An 18,724-nucleotide genomic window follows, 5' to 3' on the forward strand; every position below is an offset into this window, starting at 1 on the left:
CAACAAAAAAAATCACTTGCATTATAAGGGCTAGTTAAAAACAGTTTTATTAATATAAAACATTAATGTAAACATAAAGCCAATAATATTTTCTCACAGTCTTTAATCAGGCATACAGACAAGCAAGCTCTATACCAAAGAAACCTAAGTATTTTGCCTGTTCCGAAATAGAGAAATTCTTAACCAGTTCTCATCTAAGTTTTATTCACTTGTACTTTTTACTGGGGGTGATGGCAATAATAAGTGACAGAAAATAAGGTATCAATTCTTCATTATAAAGTAAAACTGACTGTTTTCCAAGGTCATAAACATTCAAAACAAAGCACTTCCAAGTATGCCTGTAAGTCACTGTATATATGCACAAATGAATAATATTAAATGAAAGTATTTCAATATAATACAAATGGCATTTGCTAGAGAACCACGATACATCAATTAAGACAAAACTTTCCATGACAAACAGTTTTGAAACTAAATCTCGTGACCATTTGTCACCCACCGGTTTGACAAGGGTTTGGTACTACCCAGTGGTGGTGCAGATCCAGACAAGTCACACAGTTTTTGGAAAGTATAACTGGTACAACTTTTATGGAAAGCATTTTCAAATACCAAAATGTTCAAATCCTGACTCAGCATTTCTTTTAGGCATTTTTCCAACAGAGACCTGTACATGTACAGATTTTTTTAAATGTTTTGTTCACCACTCTATTTCCAATGACTGTCACATGGTAGATGCTTAGCCCTGTAACTCTGTGGCTGTCTCAGACACACTGAAAAACATCTTCATCTGAAAAATGAAGGGCTCAGATCTGAGAGAATCTTGGTTCTTCTGTGTGTCCAGGTCTCACCTCCTGACCTGACAGCATATTTTTGCTAAGGAGCCTGTCTCTTGCTTGATCTCAAGTAAAGACAAGATACAGATCAGCAAGGCTAATTAGAAAGCCTGTACAACTTAACTGAGTCCAGGCATCGTAGAAACTACAAATTAGTCATCAAGCCTGGGCTCAAGCAATGATTTGATTCCCAGGGTTAAGCACCTTGTTCTCCTTTATAATGAAAACCTGTCTTATTCTGGCAAATAAAGTATTTATGAATTTTTAGTCACCCAGCCCCAGAGAAAGACCCAAATGCCTTGACTAAAAACAATTTTTTTTTTTTTTTTGAGTCTTGCTCTGTCTCCCAGGCTGGAGTGCAGTGGTATAATCTCAGCTCACTGCAACCTCTGCCTCCCAGGTACAAGTGACTCTTGTGCCTCAGCTTCCCGAGTAGCTGGGGATTAAAGGCATGCACCACCACGCCCAGCTAATTTTTGTATTTTTAGTAGAGATGGGGTTTCACCATGTTGGCCAGGCTGGTCTTGAACTCCGGGCCTCAAGTGATCTGCCCCCAGCCTCAGCCTCCCAAAGTGCTGGGATTATAGGAGTGAGCCACTGTGCCCGGGCCTAAAAACAACTTTTTAACACAAGATACTTACGCTTTTTTTTTTCTTTCAAAGAGCAGAGTCTCGCTTGCTATGTTGCCTACGCTGGTCTCAAACTCCTGGGATCCTCCTGCCTCAACCTTCCAAAGTGCTTACAGGCATGATACCCAGCCTACGCTATCATTTTGACCATACTTCAAATGGACTTAGCAAATCCAGACACTCTTGAGCATGTGAGAAAACATACTCACTTATGAGAAAGAATCTCATTTCTAAAATACGAATATGCCTAGATTTTTGTGTCTTTTAGCCCTAGGTATTATTCTGATTAATAAATGGAAAGGACAGTGTTTCTTACCTGATGTCCACACATAAGACTTTGAGAGGCCATCATGATGGCTTTCATTCCTGAAGCACAAACTTTGTTTATGGTGGTGCATGGAGTAGAAATAGGTAAGCCTAAAACCAATATAAGTCACTTTTGAAAAACAGATACTCAAACACAACTGCAGAACTTAATAGAGCATGTTATTATAAACTGCAACTTTTCTTCTGCCAATATAACTACAAATTATATCATGCATTTAATATTTCACTTAAGCTTAAATAACCTTCATTTTGCCATTTTATACTTTTTTTTTTTTTTGAGATGGAGTCTCACTCTGTCCCCCAAGCTGGAGTGCAGTGGCGCAATCTCGGCTCACTGCAAGCTCCACCTCCCAGGTTCACGCCATTCTCCTGCCTCAGCCTCCCAAGTAGCTGGGATTAGTGCACCACCACACCCGGCTAATTTTTGTATTTTTAGTAGAGACAGGGTTTCACCATGTTGGCCAGGATGGTCTCCATCTCTTGACCTCGTGATGCACCCGGCCTCCCAAAGTGCTGGGATTACAGGCGTGAGCCACCACACCCGGCCCCTTTTACACATTTTAAGTATAAAAGCAAAAATGTCTTCCAAGTACCTGCGCCCAATACTGCCTGCCTTGTAGGGGCTTGTCCTTCACCTCCTTGTAGAACATTACCCATGTATGCTTCTTTCACTTCTTCTTTTGGAATCCCTTTATTTAAAAAAAAAAAGTCAAAAAGGCATTTAATTCAATTTAATAATCAGTGATTACCTAATAAGGTACGTGACATTACACAATAGGAATGGTTTCTTTTTTTTTGTCAGTTTTGAGTTTCAATCTAAACTGTATAGTACAAAGACTTCTTTACAAGGGAAAGCAGAAATGTAGGCATTAAGTTATATCTAAGTGTTACATACATAGTTAATGCAAAATAAATATCTTTTCCATGGAATCTTTTTGCTCCTTTAACACAAAAAGCAAAGCAACTACTGACCTGCCTTTTCAATGGCTCCCTGAATTGCAATGGAACCAAGCTTAGTGGCTGGCAGCAATGAAAGGCTGCCTAAAAAAGATCCAATGGGTGTTCTTGTAGCACTTACTATGACCACTTCCTGGCAAGACACAAGATGGTAAAAATTATAGGTATTTTACTCAAATCGTATTTCATTAAATAAACAAATATATTATCAAAAAAACACTTCTATGAATGAGTCATCAAAAATTAATCTCAATAGTTGAACAGCTGTAAAGATAATCAGTTCAATGCTAGTGCTTTATTATTTAAGACCTTATAGAAACCAACTCTAAAATAGATGTAGATCCTTCCCAGTTCTCTACAGGAGGTTTGAGGACAGAAGCTTAAGTTTCCTTTCTATTCCTCAGTCAAAATTCAAGAAATGGTCACTGTATCTTGTTTTTTTGTTTGTCTTTGTATTTTTGTTTTTGAGACAGGGTCTTGCTCAGCTGCCCAGGCTGGAATGCAGTGGCACAATCATAGCTTATTGCAGCCTCAAACTCCTCAGCTCAAGCAATCCTTCTGCCTCAGCCTACCAAAGTGCTAGGTTTAAGGGTATGAGCCACCACACTCAGCCACTTTACTCTTGTTAACTGCATAATAAACAACTCTAAGAGGGTCCCTTACTGAAAGGAACTCTGGCTAGGAATCAAGACCTGTATCCTAGGTGGGGCTATACCACTTAACCAGGACAGAGCCAGGGCCAGAATTTCTTTTTTTATATATAATTTGAGATGGAGTCTCACTGTGTCACCCAGGCTGGAGTGCAGTGGAGTGATCTTGGCTGACTGCAACCTCTGCCTCCCAGGTTCAAGTGATTCTCCTGCCTCAGCCTCCTGAGTAGCTGGGATTACAGGCATCTGCAACCACACCCGGCTAATTTTTGTATTTTTAACAGAGATGGGGTTTTGCCATGTTGGCCAGGCTGGTCTTGAACTCCTAACCTCAGGTGATCCATGCACCTTGGCCTCCCAAAGTGCTGGGATCACAGGCATGAACTACTGTGCCCAGCCAGAGCCATAATTTCTTTTTTTTTTTTTTTGAGATGGAGTTTCGCTCTGTTGCCCAGGCTGGAGTGCAGGCGCGTGAACTCAACTCACTGCAAGCTCCGCCTCCCGGGTTCACGCCATTCTCCTGCCTCAGCCTCCTGAGTAGCTGGGACTACAGGTGCCCGCCACCACGCCCGGCTAATTTTTTGTATTTTTAGTGGAGATGGGGTTTCACCGTGTTAGCCAGGATGGTCTCGATCTCCTGACATTGTGATCCACCTGCCTCAGCCTCCCAAAATGCTGGGATTACAGGCGTGAGTGACTGCACCCAGCGCAGAGCCATAATTTCTTAAACAGTAAGACAATAATATGAACATTAAGCAAAAGAAGATAAAAGCTCTCTTGAATACTATAAAACAGCACTGTGACAGTTCTCTCCTTAAACTTGTCTTCCACAATCTCCTATTAAGTTTAGAGATAAATAACAGAATGGTTGCCTAGATTTTGATAGAAGGTCTTAACGAAGTCACTTTAGTGACCCTTACAAAACAAAGAGAGGACTCCTCAGAAGGCCCTAGGAGATGCTGTAATGGCCCTCCTTGTCTAATTCCCAGCTGGTCCACTCCCTCTCTTCTAGGATCTTCTATACGGTCTCTGCTTGTACCACACACAATACAATGGGAGTCCCTGTGAGCAAAGGAAGAACACTACCCAGTTCAAGAGGGAATGTTGTTTTGCAGCAGACTATAAGGAAGCAGCAAACATTGGCAGAGACTAACTGAAATGTTTTTCTATTACAGTCATCTACTTTAACTGAATATTTAAATAGCTATTCCTAACTGTTGCACAATCCTGCTTTAACTTTCACGTATACCCAAATCATAAGTATACGCATTTTTATTGACATTTCCTTTAAATTCTGGAAATTTTAAAGCACAATTTAAATTACTTACCTTCAAAGTGGGTTTTGATACATAACTCCGTTCCACATATCTTATTTCCTGTAATATAAATATTTATAATGTTATAATGTAAAAAATATTAAACTATATCATTTTATATTTCTCAGTGATAAGGTTATAGTGGTTTCTTCCTGCATCCTTATGCTTTTATTTCCAAGTTTTCTGTGGTCAGAATATATCACTTTTAACAATTAGAAAAAAATGATTGCTTTATAATAAACGTTTCTGATTATTCATTGGAAATGTATGTTTTAACTCCTAAGTTTACTATCTTAAAATTTCTAAGTCTTGGCCGGGGGTGGTGGCTCATGCCTGTAATCCTAGCACTTTGGGAGGCCAAGGTGGGCGGATCACCTGAGGTCAGGAGTTCAAGACCAGCCTGGACAACATGATGAGACCCAGTCTCTGCTAAAAATAGAAAAGTTAGCCCAGCATTATGGCACATGCCTGTAATCCCAGCTACTCCAGAGGCTGAGGCAGGAGAATGGCGTGAACCCAGGAGGCGGAGCTTGCAGTGAGCCGAGATTGCGCCACTGCACTCCAGCCTGGGCGACACAGCGAGACTCCGTCTCAAAAAAAAAATTCCAAGTCTTTCTTAAATAATAGCTTTCTAAAATGTAGTTTTGAGTTAAAGCTAGGATCTAATTTAGTCTTAGAATCCAACAAGATATTCTCATTTCTTTAAGATTGTTTCCAAGTAAAACTTGCTGTTTCTCCCTATCCACTTCCAACAATTGTCTTTGATTTATATGAGGCAAACACATCTCATATAAATATGACCTATAATAGCAGATAAATTATTTCTTAAAAAAGGAAACAGTAAACTCCTTCCCTCCCTCCCTCCCTCTTTTCTTCCCTCTGTGGCCCAGGCTGGAGTATAGTCGGCTCACTGCAGACTCCCTGCCTCGGCTCCCGTGATTCTCCTGCCCCCGCCTGCGGGCTGCCTGGGATTGCCGGCACGCACCACCACCCCTGCCTGGTTTTTCTCCTTTGGCTGGAGGCGCGGTTTCGCCATGTCGGCCAGGCTGGTCTCCAGCTCCTGACCTCGAGTGCTCTGCCCGCCTTGGCCTCCCCAAGTGCTGCGACTGCAGACGGAGTCTCGCTCACTCGGTGCTCGGTGTTGCCCGGGCTGGAGTGCGGTGGCGTGGTCTTGGCTCGCTGCAGCCTCCGCCTCCCAGCCGCCTGCCTTGGCCTCCCAGGGTGCTGGGATTGCAGCCTCTGCCCGGCCGCCGCCCCGTCTGGGAGGTGGGGAGCATCTCTGCCTGGCCGCCCATCGTCTGGGATGTGAGGAGCGCCTCTGCCCAGCCGCCCCATCTGGGAGGTGAGGAGCCTCTCTGCCCCAAGCTGCCACCCCGTCCAGGAAGTGAGGAGCGTCTCTGCCTGGCCACCCATCGTCTGGGATGTGAGGAGCGCCTCTGCCCGGCTGCCCATCGTCTGGGATATGAGGAGCGCCTCTGCCCGGCCACCACCCCATCTAGGAAGTGAAGAGCGCCTCTGCCCGGCCGCCCCGTCTGGGAAGTAAGGAGCGCCTCTGCCCGGCCACCCCGTCTGGGAAGAAGTGAGGAGCGCCTCTGCCCGGCCACCCCGTCTGGGAAGAAGTGAGGAGCGCCTCTGCCCGGCCGCCCCGTCTGGGAAGTGAGGAGCGCCTCTGCCCGGCCGCGCCGTCTGGGAAGTGAGGAGCGCCTCTGCCAGGCCGCCCCGTCTGAGAAGCGAGGAGTGCGTCTGCCCGGTGGCACTGTCTGGGAAGAAGTGAGGAGCGCCTCTGCCCAGCCGCCCCGTCTGGGAAGTGATGAGCGCCTCTGCCCGGCCGCCCCTGTCTGGGAAGTGAGGAGCGCCTCTGCCCAGCCGCCCCGTCTGGGAAGTGAGGAGCGCCTCTGCCCGGCCGCCCCGTCTGGGAAGAAGTGAGGAGCGCATCTGCCCGGCCACCCCGTCTGGGAAGAAGTGAGGAGCGCATCTGCCCGGGGAGCACTTCTGCCCAGCCGCCCCGTCTGGGAAGTGAGGAGCGCCACTGCCCGGCCGCCCCGTCTGGGAAGAAGTGAGGAGCACCTCTGCCCGGCCGCCCCGTCTGGGAAGTGAGGAGCGCCTCTGCCCGGCCGCCCCATCTGGGAAGAAGTGAGGAGCGCCTCTGCCCGGCCGCCCCATCTGGGAAGAAGTGAGGAGTGCATCTGCCCGGCCGCACTGTCTGGGAACTGAGGAGCGCCTCTGCCCAGCCGCCCCATCTGGGAAGAAGTGAGGAGCACGTCTGCCCGGCCGCACGTCTGGGAAGTGATGAGCGCCTCTGCCCGGCCGCCCCGTCTGGGAAGTGAGGAGCCCTCTGCCCGGCCGCCCCGTCTGGGAAGTGAGGAGCGCCTCTGCCCGGCCGCCCCGTCTGGGAAGAAGTGAGGAGCGCATCTGCCCGGCCACCCCGTCTGGGAAGAAGTGAGGAGCGCATCTGCCCGGGGAGCACTTCTGCCCAGCCGCCCCGTCTGGGAAGTGAGGAGCGCCACTGCCCGGCCGCCCCGTCTGGGAAGTGAGGAGCACCTCTGCCCGGCCGCACCGTCTGGGAAGTGAGGAGCACCTCTGCCCGGCCGCCCCATCTGGGAAGAAGTGAGGAGTGCGTCTGCCTGGCCGCACTGTCTGGGAACTGAGGAGCGCCTCTGCCCAGCCGCCCCATCTGGGAAGAAGTGAGGAGCACGTCTGCCCGGCCGCACTGTCTGGGAAGTGATGAGCGCCTCTGCCCGGCCGCCCCGTCTGGGAAGTGATGAGCGCCTCTGCCCGGCCGCCCCGTCTGGGAACTGAGGAGCGCCTCTGCCCGGCCGCCCCGTCTGGGAAGAAGTGAGGAGCACGTCTGCCTGGCCGCACTGTCTGGGAAGTGAGGAGCGCCTCTGCCCGGCCCCCCCGTCTGGGAAGTGAGGAGCGCCTCTGCCCGGCCGCCCCGTCTGGGAAGAAGTGAGGAGCGCCTCTGCCCGGCCGCCCCGTCTGGGAAGAAGTGAGGAGTGCCTCTGCTGGCCGCCCCGTCTGGGAAGAAGTGAGGAGTGCCTCTGCTCGGCCGCCCCGTCTGGGAAGAAGTGAGGAGTGCCTCTGCCCGGCCGCCACCCCATCTAGGAAGTGAGCGTCTCTGCCCGGCCGCCCCGTCTGGGAAGTGAGGAGTGCCTCTGCCCGGCCGCCCCGTCTGGGATGTGGGGAGTGCCTCTGCCCGGCTGCCCCGTCTGGGAGGTCTACCACGGAGGCCAGACGCGATGTGGGGGTTGGACGTGGTGGCTCACGCCTGTGGTCCCAGCACTCCGGGAGGCCAAGGCGGGTTGATCACTTGAGGCTAGGAGTTCGAGACCAGCCTGGCCAACATGGCAAAACATATGAAAAATACAACAGACAAACCAACCAACCAACCCAGCGACAACAAAACAGCTCTACCCTGGAGTCATACTCTAATTTTTTCTATTTTCCTCCCTTTCTGATCCTTTATCCCACTTTCTTTTTCTTCCTCTTCCTTCTCCTTCTTCTTTGTCAAATAGAGGATTGAGTTATTATCATTGATCCATACAAAGTCCCTCTCTCATTTATTTTCTTTAATTCCCACCCCCCATTTCTATTCCCCATCTTCCCATGTGCAACCTTCCTAATATGTTTGATATAAATCTTTTTGTTTGTATTTTTAGAAAATGTTTATTGTTTTGTATGCAAAAAAAAAAAATTAAGAAAAAAAAAGAGTAAACATCTTACCCCTACTACTTCTCAGTTCTTCACACACTTCTTAGGAACAAATGTCAACAGTAGGCTGGGGAAGTGGTTCACGCCTGTAATCCCAACACTTTGGAAGGCTGAGGTGGGCCTATCACTTGAGGTCAGGAGTTAGAGATCAGCCTGGCCAACTTGGCGAAAAAACCCCGTCTCTACTAAAAATAGAAAAATTAGCCAGGCATGGTAGCGGGCGCCTGTAATCCCAGCCACTCGGGAGGCTGAGGCAGGAAAATTGCTTGAACCCAGGAGGCGGAGTTTGCAGTGAGCCAAGATCACGCCACTGCACTCCAGCCTGGGAGACAAGAGTGAAACTCCATAATAAATAAATTAATTAATTAATTCTGACAACACAGGACATAATTCAGAGGCCTAACTGATCTGAAATTAGACTATCAGTAGCTGGGCACAGTGGCTCATGCCTGTAATCCCAGCATTTTGGGAGGCCGAGGCGGGTGAATCACGAGGACAGGAGTTCAAGACCAGCCTGACCAACATGGTGAAACCCCGTCTCTACTAGAAATATATAAGTTAGCTGGGTGTGGTGGTCCATGCATGTAAGCCCAGCTACTCGGAGAGGCTGAGGCAGGAGAATCACTTGAAGCTGGGAGGCAGAGCTTGCAGTGAGCTGAGATCACGCCACTGTACTCCAGCCTGGGCAACAGAGCGAGACTCCGTCTCAAAAAATGATAATAAATTTAAAAAATAATAATTTAAAAACTTACAAGAAAAAAAGTTCCTACTTGTAGTAAACATGCCTGTCACTGCCTCTCCAGACACATGTCTTTCTCAAAGGGCAACCCTAAGTACTTACAAGGTGACTCCCCTGCCACTGGCCAGAGCTGATGGGATCAAGAATGGAATGGACTCACCCGAGCTAGCACCCTGAGAGACTGGGTCAGTTGGATGACAGTGGGGACTGGACTGAAAAGTCAAAAGGGGCTGGAGCTGACCAGCCAATGCCACAGAAAAGCAGCAGTTAGAACAAAGAGAAAAGCCATGAATACGCTGAGAAGCAAAAGAATGGAACATATATACACAGAGGCAGGAGAAATAGACCACGGCACACCACAAGAGGCAAAAGATGGCTTTGGTTAGTGATTTTCTAATTTGGGTTCTGGTAAGGTCAGTTGCACTTTATTTTGTTTAAAAATTTCCATATATAAAAATAAAAAATAAACCAGAACTCCTGGACTCAAGCAATCCTCCTGCCTCAGCCTCCCAAGTATCTGCGACCACAGGCACATGTCCCTGCACCCGGCCAGCTGCACTTTATTTCCTATCCTTGGATGTCCTAGTGCTTGCCCATGTATCTCTTCAAAAAGTCCCCTTTCTGGAGATTCCTTAAAAAACTAAAACTAGAACTACCATTTGATCCAGCAATTCCACTACTGGATATCTACCCAGAGGAAAAGAAGTCATTATAAGAAGGCCGTGCGCAGTGGCTCATGCCTTTAATCCCAGCACTTTAGGAGGCCGAGGCGGGCAGATAATGAGGTCGGGAGTTCAAGACCAGCCTGGCCAACATGGCGAAACCCCAACTCTACTAAAAATACAAAAATTAGCTGGACGTGGTGATGCAACGTCTGTAATCCCAGCTACTCAGGAAGCTGAAGCAGGAGAATCACTTGAACCCAGGAGGCAGAGGTTGCAGTGAGCCGAGATCACGCCACTGCATTCCAGCCTGGGCGACAGAGCAAGACTCCGTCTCAGGAAAAAAAAAAAAAAAAAAAAGTCATTATACAAAAAAGACACTTGCACACACATGTTCATAGCAGCACAATTTGCAATTGCAAAAATATGGAACCAGCCCAAATGCCCATCAACCAACAAGTGGATAAAGCAAATGTGGTATATATACCATGGAATACTACTCAGCCATAACAAGGAATGAAATAATGGCATTCACTGCAACCTGGATGGAATTGGAGACTATTATTCTAAGTAACTCAGGAATGGAAAAACCAAACAGCATATGTTCTCACTCATAAGTGGGAGCTGCGCTATGAGGACACAAAGGTATAAGAATGATACAGTGGACTTTGGGGACTCAGGGGAAAGGGTGGGGGTGGGATTGAGGAATAAAAGACTACACATTGGTTTACAGTGTATACTGCTTGGGTAATAGGTGCACCAAAATCTCAGATATCACCACTAAAGAACTTACTCACATAATCCAACACCACCTGTTCCCAAAAGCCTACTGAAATAAAAATTAAATTTTAAAAGTCCCCTTTCTACTTAGCTAGTTTGTTCCTTGTTTGCTAAGCCACTTCTCTTCTTTCAAGCTTCTGGTCCAGTTTAATGGAATCTTCCCTGGTTCTCTCCACTTCGCTCTGGATCCCATTTCCAGTTGCCTTTTCAAAGATGGCACAGTTATCCTTTCCCTCTCCTCCACATCATTCACCCCTTTTACTTCTGGATAATTCCATAAGCATACAAACAGCCTCTGATTCCCCCCACCTAAAAAACAAAGTAAAAACAAATAAATGTCTCTTGACCCACATTCCCACTGAGCTTTCACCTCATTTCTTTTTTCCTTTTTGAAAAAAGGCTGGAGTGCAGTGGTGCGATCTCAGCTCACTGCAACCTCCGCCTCCCGGGTTCAAACAATTCTCCTGCCTCAGCCTCCCGTGTACCTGGGACTACAGGCATGCGCCACCACGCCCGGCTAATTTTTGTATTTTTAGTAGAGACAGGGTTTCACCATGTTAACCAGGCTGGTCTTGAACTCCTGACCTCAGGTGATCTGCCTGCCTCGGCCTCCCAAAGTGCTGGGATTACAGGCATGAGCCACCACGCATGGCCTCACCTCACTTTAGTTCTCTTTGGCAAGAAAGGTTCTCCAGGTTACCTACAGTGTCCATTTGCTTGTCCTCACCTGTTCTTTACAGTTCAACCCACTCAGATCCGGATTTTATTTCTGCCAGTTTACCACTGTTGGTTCTGAGCAACATCAACAATGTCTGTGTAGCAAAATCCAACTCGCTGTAATTCTCTCACTTAACCTTTTAGCACATCAGCAAGACTGGGCTCACCTTTCTTTGAGAAATATGCTGAGCAGTTAAGAGCCTAGACTTACCAGCTCAGTATTCTTTGTTTGTTTGTTTTGTAGAGACAGAGTCTCACTATCTTACCCAGGCTGGTCTCAAACTCCTGGGCTCAAGCGATCCTCCTGCGTTGGCCTTCCAGCATGCTGGGATTATAGGCGTGAGCCACTGTGTCCTGCAAGCTGAGTATTTTTGAGCAAGTTACTTAGAAACACTTACCTTGGTTTTCTCAAATACCCTCCACAGGCTGTTATGAGAATAAAATGAGGTAATATGTATAATCCACTACAGAAACCCTTCCTTGTCTTGGCTTCCATTACAAACGTGGACTCCTTCCTACCTCATTAGTCATATTTACCTCAGTCTCCTTTACTATCTCATCTTTCCCTTCCAATCTCCAAGTGCTGAATGTCCCAGGGCTTTGTTCCAGGCCTCTTTTAATTTAACTTCACTATATCCTTAGTCATATCCAGTCCCATGGCTTTAAAAAGCATTTATGAGGCCGGGCAAAGTGGCTCACACCTGTAATCCCAGCACTTCGGGAGGCCAAGGCAGGCGGATCACAAGGTCAGGAGATCAAGACCATCCTGGCTAACACGGTGAAACCCCATATCTACTAAAAATACAAAAACAAAATTAGGCATGGTGGCGGGTGCCTGTAGTCCTAGCTATTTGGGAGGCTGAGGCAGGAGAATGGCGTGAACCTGGGAAGTGGAGCTTGCAGTAAGCCAAGATCACGCCACTGCACTCCAGCCTGGGTGACACAGTGAGACTCTGTCTCCAAAAAAAAAAAAAAAAAAAAAAAAAAAACGTGTCTATGTGCTGATGATTTTCCAAATTTTTATCTCCAACCCTGACCTTTCAATTGACCACCAGACTCACACCCAAGTGCCAACCTGACAGCTGCAGGTGAATGTCCAAATCATAGCTCTCAATTTCCAACCCTAGAAAACCTGTTTGTGGCCAGGCGCAGTGGCTCACCCCTGTAATCCCAGCAGTTTGGGAGGCCGAAGGGGGCAGATCACGAGGTCAGGAGTTCGAGACCAGCCTGGCCAACACGCTGAAACCCTGTCTCTACCAAAAATACAAAAAAAAAAAAAAAATTAGCAGGGCGTGGTGGCACGTGCCTGTAATCCCAGCTACTCCAGAGGCTGAGGCAAGAGAACTGCTTAAACTCGGGAGGCAGAGGTTGCAGTGAGCTGAGATTGTGCCATTGCAGTCCAGCCTGGGTGACAGAGCAAGACTCCATCACAATAAAAAAAAAAAAGAAAAGAAAACCTGTTTGTTGCCAGTATTCTCAGGTGCTCAAGCCAAAATCACCCTTCATCTTTCCCTTTATTGCAATCCCTAAAATCCAGATACTGTCAACAGCATCCAAAACATAACAAAATTCGTCCACTCTGCCTCATGTCCACTGCTGCCACCTAGTCCAAGCCACCATCTCTTCTTCCTATTAATGGCCTTCTACCTAGTTCCCTGCCTCCCCTGACACCTCTCTACAGTCCCTCCAGCTTTGAAAATGTAAATCAGATCATATCACTCTACTGCTTAAAATAATTTAATGGCTTTTCATTGCTCTTGGAATTACATACAAATTCTTTACCTCATCCTACAAGGCCCTGCACGATCTGGCTCTAGGTTTTCTCTCCAAATTTACATCACTCTTGCTCTGTGCCAGCCACTGGCATCTCTTTGTTCTAAACCCTATCCCGATACCTCAGGGTCTCTGCAGTGTGCCTCTGCCAGTAATAGTCTCCTCAGGCCGGGCCTGGTGGCTCACGCCTATAATCCCAGCCCTTTGGGAGGCCGAGGCAGGTGGATCACTTGAGATTAGAAGTTTGAGACCAGCCTGGCCAACGTGGTGAAACCCCGTGTCTACTAAAAATACAAAAATTAGCCAGGTGTGGGGGTGGGCAGCTGTAGTCCCAGCTACTTGGGAGGTTGAGGTGAGAGAATCGCTTGAATCCAGGAGGCGGAAGTTTCAGTGAGCCGAGATCACGCCGCTGCCCTCTAGCCTGTGCAACAGAGTGTGATCCTGTCTCCAAAAAAATCAAAAACAAAACAAAACAAAAAGTCTCCCCAGCTCTCCACGGCTGGCTCATTTTTATTCTTCATGTCTTTTTTTTTTTTTTTTTTTTAGATGGAGTCTCACTTTGTCACCCAGGCTGGAGTGCAGTGGCGTGATCTCGGCTCACTGCAAGCTCCACCTCCCAGGTTCACGCCATTCTCCTGCCTCAGCCTCCCAGGTAGCTGGGACTACAAGTGCCCGCCACCACGCCCAGCTAATTTTCTGCATTTTTATAGAGACAGGGTTTCACCGTGTTAGCCAGGATAGTCTCGATCTCCTGACCTGGTGATCTGCCCACCTCAGCCTCTCAAAGTGCTGGGATTACAGGCGTGAGCCACTACACCCAGCCTATTCCTCATGTCTTTTCTAATGACACATTCCCAGAGCGGTCCACCCTAACTACTCTATTTAAAGTTACCCTCTACTTTCTCCTCTCTTTTATATGAATATCTTTATTTCCTTCAAAGCACCTCTCACACTGTAAGTATGTGGTTCACATCTTTGTTTTATTATCCACCCCTCCAACATAATGCAGGCTTCCTGATGGCGGGACAGTGTCTCTTGCTCACTGTTACAGCCCTATGACTTAGCACAGTGCCTAGTGCTCCTTAAATATCAGAAACGAATGACAAAATTATAGTATGGTCAGGACACTGAACCATATAATGTATAATAAATACATGCTGAATGAACACAACCCATTAAGTTTTATCTACATAACACAATTATCTTTCAGGGAGGGCTCAGCCATGCCAGGCAGAGGTCAGCACTCCTATCTCAGCTTCCACAACACCCATGCACATTCTAATTGTTCCAGAATATATAATTTTGTAACCCTCAGGTGGCTTGTCTCCCCACTAGACTGTGAATTCCAAGAAGAGACTGATTTTATTTTCTATCCCAGTGATGGCAGCAGACACAAAACAAATATTTGAAGACAGTCTGAAAGTTACCAATAACTCAGAGAAAAAAATTTCAGCTACAGTAAATGTTATGAAACCAGCAAAATTGATCATGAACTAGAGAGTAACTGAGGGCCTACTTCACATGAGATAGTCAAAAAAGGCCTTCTAGTAATGTTAACGGAGCTGAGAAATGAATGTTAAAGAGTCGTCCTTGGAAAGATCCAGGAAAAGAACAGTTGAGGCATCAGGAACACGTAGGACTAAGGCCATGAATTAGGAACAAACTTGGCACACATGCTAAGTATAGAAAGAAGGGTCCTGTGGCAAAAGCAGAGTGAGCACAGCAGCAGCTGAGGCCACAGAACTAAGTAGGGCCCAGCAGATCATGATAAGCGTCTAGATTCTGGCCTGTGGGCAATGACAAGCCACTGAAAGCTTTTATGTTATAAAAGGACCACTCTGGCTGCAGTGTAGAGAACTGAGTGTACTAGGGTAAGATTAGAAAAAGGGAAGGGGGCCGGGTGTGGTGGCTCACACCTGTAATCCCAGCACTTTAGGAGGCTGCGGTGGGCAGATCATCAGAGGTGGACCACCTGGTGAGCTGGTCAGGAGTTCGAGACCATCCTGACCAACATGGTGAAAGCCCGTCTCTACTAAAAATACAAAAAGTAGCGGGTATGGTGGCACACGCCTGTAATCCCAGCTACTCAGGAGGCTGAGGCAGGAGAACTGCTTGAACCCAAGAGGCCAAGGTTGCAGTGAGCCAAGATCGCGCCACTGCACTCCAGCCTGGGCAACAAGAGCGAAACTTGGTCTCAAAAAATAAAAAAGAAAGAAATTAGCAACAGGAAGGAAGTAGCATACAGGCTGTTAGGTCAAAGGGAAGAAGCAAGGTTACCAAAGCCAAGGGGTCAGGAACCCAGCAGAAGCGGGAACCACAAGAGAGACAGACACTGCCAGAGACAGACAGACAGACAAATTATTCTGGCTTCTCCCTTCCTCCTATCTTCCAATCTTCCACCGGTGCCTTCCAGTGGCTACACCCAGCCAGAAGCCAGCTGATATTGGTCAGCCTACAGTAATGCAGACAGAATAGGGGAGGGAAGATAAATGAATCTGGGAGCAAATAGGCCCAAGACTGGCACAATATAGGAATTTTTGTTTAAGTCTGAGCATTAAAAGAAGCTGAATAAAACTCGATCAAAACACAAAACAGTTTCAAGGAGGGAGTGGTCAATAGTGTCAAATATAGGATAAAGGTCAAGAAGAAAAAACTTGGGCTGAGCACAATGGCTCACACCTGTAATCCCAGCGCTTTGGGAGGCCAGGAGTTCAAGACCAGCCTGGCCAACAGAACCAGACCCCGTGTCTACAAAAACTAAAATTAAAATAGATTTTAAAAAATAATTAAAAAACAAAGAAAAAGGAAATCACTGGTATTTTTCAGCTTGAGTGGCAAAGAAATTTAACTGCAGAGAGTTAAGGAGAAATGGATGCAGAATACATGGGAGGTAATGAGTAAAGACCACTCCTTTGACCAGAGAGAGAAAAGTGATTAGAGCTAGAAAGCCAATGCGCTCCAATAAAGTCCATAAAGACTTGTTGACCATAAAAGAGACCTGGTAAGCAAAGGGAAAAGAGCCAATGTAATGAGAGGTCAAATTCCATTCTACAAAATAGCACAGAAAACTGGAAATCCTGTTTATGGTTCAGTAAATGACCATTTAATTCAAGTATCCAATACAACTGCTTCCTAGAGTTCAGTAATATGAATGTCACATATCATACATTAGAGCATGTACAGGCTTATTTTTTTCATGAGGAGTATTTGTGTTTCATTGTTAAGATCTTTTTTTTTTTTTTTTTTTTTTTTAAGACGGAGTCTCACTCTGTTGCCCAGGCTGGAGTGCAGTGGCATGATCTCAGCTCACTGCAACCTTCCCCTCCCGGGTTCAAGCGATTCTCCTGCCTCAGCTTCCCAAGTAGCTGGGATTACAGGCGCCTGCCACCACACCCAGCTAATTTTTTTTTTTTTTTTTGTATTTTTAATAGAGGTGAGGCTTCACCACGTTGGCCAGGCTGGTCTTGAACTCCTCACCTCAAATGATCTACCCACCCCGGCCTCCCCAAGTGCTGGGATTACTGGCATAAGCCACTTCAACCAGCCTGATTGTAAGATCTTAATTAAACCATAAATTAAGAAGGTTCTGAACTCTTTTTTTTTTTTTTTAACATCTCTAGAGTACCTAGTTCATCTATGTCACCTAGTCAATACTGACTGAAACCCAAGATAACCTAATTACATTCTTGTGATTTCTCCACTCATCCCATGAGACTAACAGGCTAAAAACTCATCTTCCCTGGAAACCTACGCCTTTTGACTTTTCTATTATCTCAGTCACCCAGGATCAATTTTAGGCTCTTTCTTTTCCCTTGGCTTCGCACCCTCACTCCATAACTGTCAAGTCCTAGACTGGTTCTTTCACAATCTCTTGCACAGCTCCTACCGCCAGCACCCTTGTGCAAGTAATGTTATTCTACGCCCAGACATAAGAACTAGAGTGACCTACCATTGCAACAAAAACAAACATATCAACAATCCCTACTTAACTAGGGTCAAATCCATACTCTCACAACATAACTGGATCTCCAAGCTTATTGCCCCCATTGACCTAGAAAACTCAAGCTTCACCAGCCACACCCTGAAGGTCTCTACCTATTCCTGAGGCTTTGCCTGACAATCTGTGGTGGGTACTCCCTTGCTTACGCATGTGGAGAATAAATTCTTTGAGACTCTGCCCCTGCTGTGTTCCCTAAACACAACGGTCAGAAGAGAGACACCCCTTGGAACGCCCTCAGTATGTGAGCTTTGCTCATATGTCAAGTATAATTTACTGTATTATCTGAGTAGTGATTTGTTTTCCCTGATAAATTTCAGGCTGCTCCAAAAACCATCTGTTATGATCACATGGTGCCCTCTCCCCTTGAATGCCCAATGATTATCTATTGTATTAAAAAAAGAAAAGGAACCTCTCCTGACAATAACGCACACAAATATGTTTTAAAGAAAATCTCGGGAGCAGCTGCACAGGCCTGCAAATAGGCTCTCCCCGATCCCACCGCTCAGGCCGGGCCAGCGCCAATCTCGGCGGGCCTGCCTACCCAGACACGTGCCCTTGTTTGACACACCAGTAACGCTCATTAAGGTGATTACGCCCAGACCTTGGAAGTAGAAACTCGCTGTAAAAATACGCGAGTCCCTGGGTGTTATCGGAGCACTTAGGCGGTTTTTGGACCAGACTCCGTCACGTGACTGTCCTGGGGCCTAAGCCGCGCGCCCGGGCCGCGGGAGCCGCAACGGCCGCGGGCTGGAAGCTTCCGAGGCGAGGACTCCTCGCATCCCGGTTCTGAGTGCTGTGGGGACGAACCCTGCTCACCTGCACCATCCTCCGGAGCAGGGGGCTGCGGCTGCGGGCGCCGCCGCGCAGAAGTGCCGCCAGCACAGCCATGGTCGCAGAGGGTAGAGTATCAGCTCCACAGGCGTAGACTAGCGACCTCCTCCCCAACCCCGCACCCCTAGCGGCGCGGCGCGGGCACCACCCATACCAGGCACCGCCCATCCCGCCTCCTCCAATAGTCGCCCCCACAGTTGGCGGCGATTGGCCGGCAGCCAAGGGCGGGGCGGAGCCTGGCGCTGGGACACCGCAGCCTGGGCTAGGAAAGGTTGACGAGTGAAGCACGTGGATGGAGACGCTGGCACCTGGGTCAACGAGCACCTGACACGCTGTTGGTTCCCGTGTCCACCACGTCTAACCTGCTGAGGCCGGTGGTTTATGTGTAATCTGAGCTTTTTCGATTCACTGAGCATGTTTCCCTTAGGCCTACCCAGCACAAACTCATGAAAACATTTTAGGATTTTTTTCTTTTTTTTTTGAGACAGGGTCTCACTCTGTCACCCAGGCTGGAGTGCAGTGACGTGACCACAGCTCACTGTAATCTCGACCTCCAGGGCTCAAGCGATCCTCCCTCCCCAGCCACCCCAGTAGCTGAGACTACAGGCGCAAGCCTCCACAACCAGATAATTTTTGTATTTTTTGTGGAGACGGGGTTTCACCATGTTCGCCAAACTGGTCTTGAACTCCTGGACTCAAGTGAGCCTCCCTCCCTAGCCTCCCAAAGTGCTGGGATTACAGGTGCAGGCGACCTCGCCCGGCAAATTTTTGTATTTTTTTTTTTTTCGTGGAGACTAAG

At 47.4% G+C, this 18,724-nt stretch overlaps 1 protein-coding gene across 2 annotated transcripts in view; it reads right to left on the reverse strand.

Annotated features, from left to right (window-relative positions):
• The window catches only part of ACAT1 (acetyl-CoA acetyltransferase 1), a 28,937-nt gene extending 10,872 nt beyond the window's left edge, over positions 1-18,065 (reverse strand). For both annotated transcript variants that reach the window (XR_004033659.1, XM_003253095.4), the window contains exons 1-5: positions 17,911-18,065; positions 4,725-4,772; positions 2,762-2,879; positions 2,383-2,478; positions 1,779-1,879 (exon numbers count right to left, since the gene is read on the reverse strand). Coding sequence is in view for 1 of the 2 variants with exons in the window: in XM_003253095.4 (XP_003253143.2) it covers positions 1,779-1,879; positions 2,383-2,478; positions 2,762-2,879; positions 4,725-4,772; positions 17,911-17,982 (435 nt within the window). In the remaining variant the exon portion in view is untranslated. The remainder of the gene's footprint in view (positions 1-1,778; positions 1,880-2,382; positions 2,479-2,761; positions 2,880-4,724; positions 4,773-17,910) is intronic.
• Between the last annotated feature and the right edge of the window lie 659 nt (positions 18,066-18,724).

This window comes from Nomascus leucogenys, chromosome 15 (assembly GCF_006542625.1).
Source record: "Nomascus leucogenys isolate Asia chromosome 15, Asia_NLE_v1, whole genome shotgun sequence".
In the NCBI taxonomy this organism is placed as follows: Eukaryota; Metazoa; Chordata; class Mammalia; order Primates; family Hylobatidae; genus Nomascus; species Nomascus leucogenys.